Consider the following 12,864-nt stretch of genomic DNA (forward strand, 5'->3'; position numbering starts at 1 on the left):
TAACATACATTTTTTTGAAAAGCACAATATGCAATGCAAATATTACACAAAAATGAAACCCCCAGTAAAACCAGCACTGTGCAGCTTCTATTTCTATCTGGGAAAAAGATGGTAATTGTACCTGAATTTTCTGCGGAAACATTCTACCATAGGTACATTATAAATAGATCACAAAATAATGCTGCTTAAGACACCTCCTCATCACTGGTTTCATTCAAGCGCAAAGATCATGAAACCAGAAACAAACATGGAAATGCTATTACAATTATTACACAGTTTGAATTGTTATCATTATCATCATCATCATCATTTATTTATATAGAGCCAGCAAATTCCGTATCGCTTTACAATTGGGAACAAACATTTATAAGACAATACTAGGTAATACATACAGACAGAGAGGTAAGAGGGCCCTGTTCGCAAGCTTACAATCTATGGGACAATGGGAGTTTGAAACACAGGGGCATGTGCTACATCACACTGCACATTGGAACAGCTAGAATGCAAAGGTAAAAAGTATTCAGTTAGCTGTATGATCAGTCACACAGCAATGTGTTCTTTACATGTATGTAAATGTTCTTTAGATGTATGTAAAGAGATTTGGATATAGAGTCGATGTGGGGAATAAATGATAATTGTAAGTCAAGGATTACACGTAGGCAGCGAGCTTGCGGGGTGGGATTTATGACTGGACTGAGCCTTGTGTTACTCCAACTGATAAAGGAAGCGGAGAATCCAGAGAAATTAACATTGAAAGAGCGATTAGATAAGTAGGATGAGAACAGTGCCTTCAAGACAAAGGGATTGTAGCGTTTGTATGAGGAGAGAGTGGTCAACAGTGTCAAATGCAGCAGAGAGATCCAGGAGAATTCGAAGAGTGATGGCCTTCACTTTTTGCTGTGATAAAATCATTGACAACCTTGGTCAGCGCAGTCTCTGGAGTGTTGAGAACGAAAGCCAGACTGAAGAGGATCCAGTAGGTTGTTTACTGTAAGAAAGAGAAGAGTGTAGGCTATTCTCTCGAGAAGCTTGGAGGGGCATGGGAGCTGAGAGATGGGGCGGTAATTTGAGAGAGAGTTTGGGTCAGAATTTTATTTTTTTAATTAGGAGTAATCACTGCATGAATAGTGATGGAAAAATACCAGTAGAGAGAGATAGATTACGGATTTTAGTTACAGGTGGAACAAGCACAGGAGACAGGGACCTACCAATTTGTGAGGGAATGGGATCGAGAGGACAGGAGGTAGAGTAGGGAGATGATAAGAGAGTAGAAACTTCCTCTTCATTTGTGGGATCAAATGAAGAGAGAGTGTTAAAGGTGCCACAAAGGAATTGAGCTGATTGCTTGTCGAGGAAGATGATACCATTTCAAGTCTGATCCTATCTATTTGTCCTTGAAATAGGAAGCAAGATCCTGGGCACTGATGGTAGTCGGAGAGTTTGGGGTGGGAGGATTTAGAAGAGATTTAAATGTGTTAAAAAGGCGTTTGGGATTAGAAGCCTGAGCATAGATGAGAGATTGGAAGTATGTTTGTTTTGCAGTGTCCAGGGCATTTCTATAGGCGTGGTAGATACCAGTATATGTGCTGAAATCATTAGAGGTACAAGATTTACGCCAGTGACGTTCTGCTTTACGAGAAAGTTTTTGTAGATTCCGTGTTACTTTAGTGTGCAATAATTGGCAACGAAGTCTACGCGGAGTATGTAATGTCGCTGGATCCACTTAATCAAGGGCAGTTGCTAGGGTTTGGTGAAAATGGGGTACTGAAGGAGAATGTAGAAATTGGGGAGAGAAGGTATTGGAGTTAGGTGGTAAACTGTTGAAGATCAATAGAGTTGATATTTCTGCAGTTGTGAGGAGGCTTGGAAGAGTTTGACACTGGGGAGGGTAAAGAACTGGGGGTGAACTAATAGCTAATAAGGTGATGATCTGAGAGGGGGAAAGGAGTGTTAAGGAAATCAGAAACTGAGCATAGTCTAGAGAAAACAAGATCAAGACAGTGGTCATCCAATTCAATCCACTGGGAGAGGTCAAGTGAGAATGTTTGAGAGAATAGTTTGGAAGCAGCATTGGAACATGGATTAGCAATAGGGTTGTTGAAATCACCCATGATGCTGGTGGGTATGTCAGAGGATAAGAAGTGAGGGAGCCATGCAGAGAAGTGTTCTAGAAATTGTTGGTGTGTTCCAGGGGGGCGATAGATGATAGCAATACGCATAGAGAATGGGTTAAAAATCCTAACCGCATGTACTTCAAAAGATGTGAACGTGAGTAATGGGACATTTGGAAGAACTGTGAACGTGTATTGTGGGAAAAGAAGTAGTCTAATCCCACCTCCTTGTCTGCCTCTTGGTCTGGGGATGTGGGTGAAATGGAGACCACCATGTGAAAGGGCTGCAGGTGAGGCAGTGTCTGATTGCGTGAGCCATGTTTCTGTTATTGCTAGTAGGTTTAGGTTGTTTGAGAGGAAGAGATCTTGTACGGAGGTAAGTTTGTTACAAACACAGCGTGCATTACAATGGGCACATTTAAAGGACTTTGGAATAAAGGGTAGACAGGTGATGCGTTTGAGGTTTGATGGATTTCTGTAGTGTTCAGATATATGTGTGTGAGAGAAGTGAGGGGGACCTGGATTAGGTGATATATCACCAGCTAATAGAAGCAGGGAGGAAGTAAAGTAGTCAAGATGATTGTAAGATGTGTGTCCTTTTAGTTTCTGGCGACAGGGTGAGGCTGTTAAAGTTATTGAATTTAAATAGGAAAAGAGTTCATGAATGTTAAATAGAGGTGAATGAAGTAATGAAGGGGCAATGTGGACAGAGGTTTGTGTTAGAGGATGGGTGAGGGATGATTTAGTCCTAAAGATAATGCCATGAAAAGAGAGAAAGAAAAATATTTTCGCAAGCATTGGGATTTGTGAGTAAAACAGCAAAAAATGGGGGAATTAAAAGAATTACCTAACTGTAATGTCCTGTGTAAACAGAGAAGTAGTGCAGAGTGAGGCTGTAGTAGATGTAGTTTATTCGTGGATGTCTGGACAGCATAGAGTAATGATGTGAGTGTAAGTGTTGAATGGAGAGCAATAAAGAACAGGTGATGGAGTAGCTGAGTTCTTGCAGAGCCATGAGAGAGAAGAGTGGTTCAAAGTCAGTTTCATTTCTTCATACCTCTGATTAAGTACAATGACGAGATAGGGGACTGAAATAGCTGTAGCATGGGTAGGGCGTGGCTGAGCAAGTAGTAGAGCAGGCTGATTAAACAGAGGGAATTTTGTAGGAAAAATAAACTGACAGATAAAACATACTTTCATGAGCTGAGTAGAAAATAAGAGCAGAGTCCAAAACAGTCTTCTTGCGGTGGGAAGCTTGTAGCCAGAGAGAGATGGAAACATCAGGAGTAGATTATGGAGTTTCTGATTAATACTGACTGTTGTCCTTGTGTAGCTGTGATAACAGGCAGAATGTTCTTCTCCTGTTTCCTCCTGTTTAACTCCGGTATAACTCCAAATTATGCTAATTAAAGTTTTTACACTTGTGACCTCACACAGTGGTCTAAACTTATGGTCTCCTGGTTTGGCCGTATAGCCACTATAAAAATGAATATATTACCCCGCCTCCTCTATTTATGGCAGACCCTCTCCACGCACGCACTCAAAAACTTACAGCAATCCCTGTCAAAATTCATATGGGCCGGTCGTAAACCAAGAATCTGACTTCGGCTTTCATTCAAACACCAAAGTATAGGAGGCCTGGGTTTACCAAATTTAATAAAATACTATCAAGCCACTCACTTAGTCCAGTGCGTGCTTTGGCACTCTCCCCCAAATTGGCGGGTCTGGACACATATAGAAGCTGATTTACTTAAACTATACTCACCCTCCTCGTTACTTTGGACCAAGCCCCAACACAGAACCAAACTCTTAAACTATATCCCCACAGCCAAATTCTCATTAGCTATCTGGGATCGTGTGACACGTATCTATGAACTTCGTTCCCAATACCCGCTGCTTGTCCTATTATGGGACTCTCCTGATTTCCCCCCAGGGGAAAATCATAAAGCCTTTCATTACTGGACTCGTCACCATCTTCTATTTCCATGGGACATTGCTCCAATGAACATCTTCCCTACATTTGCAGAGCTAAAAAGAAGAAGATACAATTTTCCCAATTCAATATTTGATCAGTACCTACAAATTAGACACTTCTACAAATCCCTACCTAAAAAAGCCCTCACAGATCAGTGCTCTCCCCTAGAATCATTTTGCAAGCACCCAACCTCAACGAGAGGCCTCATATCCACATTTTACCAATTATTAAATAATTTCGGCCTTCCATCTAAAGAACCACATGAACTCGCGTGGGAAAAAGACACAGGAGAAATTATAGATCCTAAAGAGTGGACCAAGATTAGAACCAATCTGGCTAAAACCTCTATCTCTGTTCGAATCAAAGAAAATTCATTTAAAATATATAGTAGATGGTATTTGGTCCCATCGCGTCTTCATACTATATTTCCAGCCTCCTCGGACAGGTGTTGGAGGGAGTGTGGTTGCAGAGGCTCCCTGCTGCACGTTTGGTGGTCATGCCCCAAGATAATCTCATACTGGCAACAAGTCCAAAGGTTGATATCCTCCATTACTCATATACAAATTCCTGACTCACCGCTCTTTTCATTACTCCCTAGACCTCTCCCTAATATATCCCGCCCAACCCAAAAACTAATTAGGCATATTCTTAATGCAGCTAACTGCCTGATTGCTTCGCACTGGAAGAGCTCGATCCCACCCTCACTTACTGCGACCATAAATTTTATTTGGTCAACATATCGCTTGGAAAGTATAACCGCCACCCTCAACGATACTCCAATTCAATTCAAAGCTGTATGGAACCCCTGGACATCCTTTTATGAAGCAGAACCGCCCCTTTCTACCGTTTGACATTCTCTTATTCTAACTTATTATCTATATACTTCTTTTTGATTGGAGATGACTGACTAAATACGCCAATCTCTTGCTCTAGTTGCCATAGATAAACTTACTCATCTTTATTTATCTCTCTCCCTCATCAGATACCTCCCTTCTCTTCCTCCTCAACCCCCTGTATGTCTCCCCTCACCTACAAACTTTTTCTCTTTGAATTATATGCACCAAATCTACATTTGGATTTTACATCACTTTACTTATTATACATCTGCAAATGTTGTTAACATTTTATCCTCATGTATTTATGTTCTTCTCCATATATGCAACTCATTGGTGATATTTTATACGTGTTTAAATAAACAATAAAAAATTTTGTTTTAAAAATTTTTTTTTTACACTTGTAACTATACATTTAGAACTATAAACACTAGCTATGCAGCTATCACTTGGCGTGCAACCACTCTACAATGAGTATATATGGTTAACAAACATATGTGATCAGTGTTCTTCAATCAAGCCCTCAATAAACTCCCCCAGCAAACACTAGCATTAAAAGGTTTAAACAAACAAACAGTGAAAGGACAGCATACCATTAGAAATAAAAATGCACTTTCTTAATTCATTTCAAACACTGGTGTAATAATTTTGAAGTAATTACCATTAGAAATAAAAATTATTACTGTAAATGTTGCTGTTAGAACATAGTTGCCTACTCTCCTGGAATGTCCGGGAAACTCACGAATTTCTGGGAGTCCTCCCGAACTCCGGGGAGAGCAGGGCAACCTCCTGGTTCCTGAGCCTTCATTAGTTAAGTGGCAGGGGTGGGGCTTAGGACACAATTCTCGCGTCATCGTGGCACTGTCCCCCACTGTAATAGGCCAGACAATGTGATGTAAGTTTAGGGGTGGGGCCAAATGACGCAATTCGCTGGGCCCGCCTCAAAAAACACCTACCTCCCCCCCATCTCCAGGAGAACAATATCCCAAAGTTGGAAAGTATGTGTTAGAATATCTTAATGATATAACATATTGTAAGCAGGAAAGAGGAAGAGTTAGAAACTGGGAACTTATTTGCTACTTTGACTTATACATACTTGCTCACTGGAATGCCCAACAGACTCCCAAATTCCAGATAAATCTCCTAGGAAAGCAGGCTATTCTGCGTCATCTACCCATTTAATAGAAAAGAGGGTGAAGCACGGTTCCCCACAAATTACGTCACATTGTCCTGACCCTCTGTGACAAAACGATGCACACACATCATTTTGCCATTTGGGGGGGGGCGGAATGGGTCCAAAATGATATGATTACAAGCCCCCCGCCACTCTGCCCTTGCAGAGGGAGCAAGTAAGAGTAAGCATGTATGAGATTGTGAGATGAGATTGCTATTATTAGTAAGTATATTTAGGCATCAAGACTCGTATTTTTTATAGGATGTTTTCTATAGTTTATTGTTTTCTATATTATCTGTTAGGTGTGTTAAAATTAGCATGATGCAGGACTGGCTACAAACATGCATATTTGGTCAGCTAATATGGTCATATTTTACCAAAATAATAGACCATAGCAGCATATGGCCCCATTATTAACAACCAAACATGATTAGATTACACCTATACATAGTGGATTTAAAAATAGGTTTACTGATAAATCCATGGTCATGTGTGTGAGGCTGTGGTCTGACCCTCTAGTGGTAGGAAAGCGATTATATCCAATTACTTACTGCAATTTGACCAGATTAGACCATGGAAGGGTGTCAGGCATTTTCAAAGGTGGTAATAACCTCAACAACCAAGGCTGACATTAATACTGTTTGCTCTGTTTTGCTTATATATCTTATACCTATTTTATAATATTTCCTTAAGTATAGTATTTAGAACTGAATACATACATTGTCTCTTGCGCTCCTTTGCATTAGCTGGGTTGTGTAAACTTCCATAGACACCTCAGGAGGAGTCACTGTGCTGAATTGTACACTGTGGGTACTAGTCACTAAAGCAAAGACTTCTTGATTTATCTGTAAAACAGCCGATGGTAGTCGTTTAAACGGCACTTATAAACCCACAGCCTGTATAATTTAATCCAGGTGGTGGGTCCACCCATTGCCGCTTTAAAACCGCAGTTTTCACTATGTCCATTAGAAGTGATATGATTTCTTAGTGTACATGTTTTGCAAAGTCGCTTTTTGCATTTGCAGCGAATTTAAGGTGCCGGAAATAGTACTTGTCACTTAGATGATAAATCGCTATATTTACATTATCGCTGATGTACTAATCATTCTGTCTGTGTTTAGTGTGTTGGGTTTTAAATTGCCTGGTTACCTTTCCCCACTCAAAGCAGCAGCATAGTGCCAGAATAAAGAGCATCTTTTGTTCCAAGGGGTAAAATTTGGTACATAAAATCAATATATTGGGCCTGATTCATCAAGGCACATATCTGTCAATTTTGGGCGTTTCGTGCGCAAGATCACGCTGCGCGTGCCCAGAACCAGGAGATACATCTGTGAGCGCAGCTCTGTCCGCTGTGTCTTCGAACATAAAGGACACTTACTACAGCCTACGATTTCAGGGCAGTGAACGGGACAGGGAAAGGTGTGTTTTGCTGTATTCAATTTATGGTAGTGGCATGCCAAACTCAGACCCACCTGAATTCACCTCTGGCCATCTCAAAGTTACTCGAGTTTCTGCCATATCTCTTGCTCCAGCTAGTCTAAGTCTTGATCAATAGTGATGACAGTCTCGTATGCATGTTATGATGTGTTTTGTAATCAGAATCAACTGTAAAAACTAATTTTATGCTCAGAAGACATTCACAGCATCCTAATTAATGTATTTCATGTAAAGAAATGTAAAAAAAAAGACTTTTTAACTGATATCATAATCATCATCATCGTCAATATATATATATATATATATATATATATATATATATATATATATATATATACACATATATATATATATATATATATATACACATATATATATATATATATATATATATATATATATATATATATATATATATATATATATATATATATATATATATATATAACTGGTGACTGGTTTCTGTGCAGTCTTTATTGCTATTATCACTATATTCTCCGGCATCTGTTTTCCCATACAGCAAATCAACAGAGTAACTTGCTTAGATGCAACTTTAACTGTGCCCCATTTAAATAAGACCCATGTTACCTGGTTAACAGAAAAACACATACCATATGTATGTTACAAAATATAAACATTTGTGTCTATAGATCTGTAATTGTTATAATTAAGTAAATAAATAATAAATATACCAGTCTGACACATGCTATCCCTTGATATATGAGCATAAATAAATCAAAGTAAACTTTCTTAACAAATCTCCAGGGCTTTCGTGCCTTCTGGAGACATACAGTAAGCTCTGACTTGGGTACAAAAAGTAAAATAAATTGCTCAACAATACACATACACACAGTAATCATCATTTTAACATGTCAGAACCACAAATGCCAGACTGATCTATTCCATCTAGACATTTTTTCTGCTGCTTATTTACTGCATTCATTTATATAAACTCTTTCATCATTTAATAATCCCAAGTAAAATAATTTACAATGTCAGAGGTAGACAAACAGTAAATTACTCTGATATAATGGGTCATGTTGGGTTGACATCTTTGAAGTGGCCAATAACAGTTTCTAAACTCCTGAGACAGCTGTTGCCTGTGACAAGGTAAGGTATCCACAAGACAAAGGGCATACCTTGCTTAATGTGGCACTTTTTAAAATAGCTGTACCTGTTGTTGGGAGATATGCATTTCTGCTGCTCAATTTAAAGTAGACCTGTCCTCTTTAACTAAAACATCATCTTTGTCTGAAATCGATTTGTATACCTGATTTTGTGCATACTTGTCTATTCTCCCAGAATTTCCAGAAGGCCCCCCAATTTCAGGAAGTCCTCCCAGACTCCCGTAAGAGTAGGCATCGGCCCAGACCGCGGTATAGGCAGGACTTAATGAAGCGAACTCACGTCATAAAGCCCAGCCCCTGCTATGCAATGCCACTATTTTTGGCATTTCATAGCAGGACCACAACTCCCCTCATACTCATCACATGACCTTCCCTCAAGGATCTCCCGGAGGGAAGGTTAGAAATTTGGTTAGAAAATATGTTAAAAATAAAAGACTAGCTGTATCAATATAAGCAGTTGTCTAAAAATGGAATCTTTTCTTTCTTTCCCACATTTTTAAGCGGAAGGAGGTATAAATGATTAACTGCTTACTGGACTTGTCTGCATACAATGCCACTGATATCAATTCAGTTCTTCTATGAAAGAGAAGAACACTAACACAATATAATTGTGTAAAAGAGTAAGCATTTGTTACGAGCCGCCGCGGCTCGCTTCCTGTGCCCTCTGGCGTCCGGGCCATCACCTTGACGACCGGGACGTCATTTCCGCTGAAGACCCGACTTTGGGCAATGGTCGGACGCTAATCTCTCCGGCGCCTCGTCCTGGCAAGATAGGGAAGCCAGGCGCGCGCGCAGTCTACCTGAAAACCAGTGGGCTAATTAATCAGTCTAATTAACTAATTAAGCAAGGGCTGTGGATGGGTTCAGAGCTAGGCTATGATTGGCGGCCAGTAGTATTTAAGGCAGTGAGGTTTGAAGCCTCATTGCCGGTTATAGCGTGTCTATCCTAGTCTGCTGACTTGCTCCTGTTTCCTTGTTCTGTCCTGTGGATACTCTGTTTGACATCCCATGTATGACCCCTGCTTGGATTATTTGGACTCTGCCTGTTTTGCTCGTGACCCTGACACTTCTTGCCTGTACCTTGGACTTTGCTACCGTGCCTGTGACCCCGACCCCTGGCGTGTTTATCGATTACCCTGATTGCCTGTGACCCTTGACTTTGGCTATCATTTTGACTACCCGCTGCCTTCTACCAGTCTCCTGGCCCTGTTGTCCTGCATTACCAACCCACACTACACTTGGAGCTAAGTCCTGGGGGCATCCGAGTACCAGTGAGCGCATCAAGCTCCTAGGGAAAGGCGGCTGCTATAGGCGAAGATCTCCGTCATCTAGTTCTGTGGGTTGGAGATCAGGCCAGCATCATAACAGCTTTTCAAGTAAAATAATTTGTATTTGTAAATGAAGTATAGGAATATAACCTTTTTATTTATCTGTCTATATATATATCATACGTTATGAGAACTTGAAACTATTTAGCAAACTAGAGTTAATTAAAGAAAAATATTTTTAATTTCTATATGTTTTTCACAATGAAATCATTCAGATTCTCAGATAATTAGTTGCCTGTGACAAATCTAATCAGTAGTCTTCTTTATCACATTAAATGCAAATTATAAGCAGATAGATATGACCATTTCTACCAGAACAGTTAATATGCTGCTTACATTCTTATGATACAATTATCATAGCAAGGAGAATTAACACACAGCATGGTATTATGAAGAATCTGAAACAATTACTGTACCTGTACAAAGCCACACATTTTATAATGGTCAAACAAAGGCAGACTTGGACGATCTTCCCGGTACACAGTTATTCTATAGCTCCTCAACAATAGTGGTGATGGCTTAGATTCGTCAGTAACATGTAAAGTGATTTGATTCAGGCCCAAGCCAAGCGGATACTTAGCAACTCTGGAAAAGGAAAGCATTTTATTTATTTTTAGAACAAACACATTTAATATTATTAACCTTTAAATCGCATTTCATTAGGACATGTGGATAGCTTTGCAAATTCAGTGCTTGTTAGTCCAACGGTCAATGGTCTCACTGGTCGCCGTACGTGCGGCTGCTGCAAATGGACGCGCTATGAACTGGGTCGGTGGCTCTCGAGACCTGGACTAACAAGCGCTGAGTTTGCAAAGAATTGGCCACAGATGAGCTGATTTATGAATTTCCTCTGGTATGCTGATACACAGTGTTTTTTCTAGACCATTCACTGGTGTTGTAATTTTATTACACTATTCTTTGGTTTTTCCTTTTGCTTCTATGTTCACATATGGTTGGAGATGATGGAAGATATGTGGTATTGACACATCCACATAATGCGGTTGATGAGCCTTATGTCTTCCTACATCTGGTACACATTTATATCACACCTACAGGTCTATTGGGGATCACTTCCCATAATATACTACACTATTAGGCCACCCTTTTTCCATCTGCTTGTATTTCCTAGAATTTTATATTCAGGGTACCGTCCGAAATGCTGATGTAAGGCTGCCATGGAGGAAGTGGTTATGATGTATATGGACTATTGATAAGAGACTAACGATTCTGAATTGAGCACCACTGTTAGGATATAGAATGGGATGGGGAGTTCCCAAAGAGTATATATCACCCAGAGCCCAGCATTTGCAAAGGTCAGCAATGTATATGGGTAAACAAAAGGGCACGACAACATTGAGTGCACTGATGAACAAGCTCCTTTGGATTTCAGTGTCATCTCTATGCGGAAGATACCCAAATGTATCTACACTCTTTGGATCTCCCACCATCTGTGTTGATCTGACTGTCTTTCTGACATTTCATCTTGGATGTCCTCTGGCCAACTCAAACTCAATTTTTCAAAAATACAGCTAATAATATTCCCACCACCAACAGAAGTTATCTACCTGACATTTCTATTTCTGTTGACAGCATGACAAAAAATCCTACCCCTTAAGCTCACTGCCTAGGTGTGATCCTTGATTCAAAACTATTTTTTGTTCTTCACTTCCAATCTATATTTAAATAATGTTACACTCATCTAAAAAAACATTTCCAGAATACACACATGTCTCACATAAGGCATTACAAAAACTGTAATTCATGCAGTCATCATCTCCTGTACTGACTATTGCAATACTCTCCTTACTGGTCTTCCCCGAATCAGACTTTCACCCCTACAATCTATTTTGCATGCATCTGATAGATTTATTGTCCTTGCAATTCACTTTTCCACTGCTAATCCTTTTTGTCAATCTCTACACTGGTTGCCTGTTTTTTACCGAATTCAATATAAAATAATTCTACTAACTTACAAGGCCAGCAACAAAACTGCACCAACATACACCTCTTCACTTGTCTCAAGCATTTTCCCAGTTTGACACCTCCGTTCTGCACAAGATCTGAGTCTCTCATCCATACTGATTACCTGCTCCTATTTTCGGTTACAAGACTTTTTTTGGGCTGCACCAACTTTGCGGATTTATCACTCAGGCGCAATAAGACTTTCCACTAGTCTTCACATATTCAAGCATTCTCTGAAAACCCACCACTTCAGGCTAGCTTATTAAATTCCTCAACCACCCTCTTAACTTCAATAGGGTACCCTATTACCACTCTCTACACAGTTCACACAAGACTTGCATGTGTTCTTTCTATACTTTCTCAAACCTCTGACTTCTGACTCCCTGGCCAACATTGCTGTGTGACTGGATCATAGCCCACTAAGCCCTTTCTACCTTTGCAATCTGGCTGGACCAAGATGCAGTTTGTAGCACTTAGCCTCATGTACCGATCTCCTCTTGTCCTATAGATTGTAAGCATGTGAGCAGGGCCCTCTTACCTCTCTGTCTATCTGTAATACTCAGTCTTGTTTTATTACTGTGCTGCTCCCTATTGTAAAGTGCTATAGAATATGCCGGCGTTATATAAATAAATGTTAATAATAATGATAATATTTCTACAAATCGTATTATCCACCATTGAATCCTATCTATCTTTGAATTTAGGGAGAATTAATCTATCAATATATTTTTGACTGTGGAAGGAAACCAGAGAACCTGGAGAGAACCCACATGTACATAAGGAGAGCATACAAACTCCAAACAGATAGCACCCCAGTCAAAATCAAACTCCAGGTCCTAGTGCAGTGAGGTAACAATGCAAACCACTGTGCAGCCCATTGTTAATCATATGTAAATAAAAAGATAACATCCAAAATA

General features: G+C 39.8%; 1 protein-coding gene across 1 annotated transcript in view; it reads right to left on the minus strand.

The window, feature by feature from the left end:
* Positions 1-12,864, minus strand: part of CPED1 (cadherin like and PC-esterase domain containing 1) — a 270,907-nt gene that overhangs the window by 126,399 nt on the left and 131,644 nt on the right. The window contains exon 15 of the mRNA XM_075208962.1: positions 10,402-10,570. Within this exon, the coding sequence (XP_075065063.1) occupies positions 10,402-10,570 (169 nt within the window). The remainder of the gene's footprint in view (positions 1-10,401; positions 10,571-12,864) is intronic.

Source organism: Mixophyes fleayi, chromosome 4 (genome assembly GCF_038048845.1).
Source record: "Mixophyes fleayi isolate aMixFle1 chromosome 4, aMixFle1.hap1, whole genome shotgun sequence".
NCBI classification, from domain to species: domain Eukaryota; kingdom Metazoa; phylum Chordata; class Amphibia; order Anura; family Limnodynastidae; genus Mixophyes; species Mixophyes fleayi.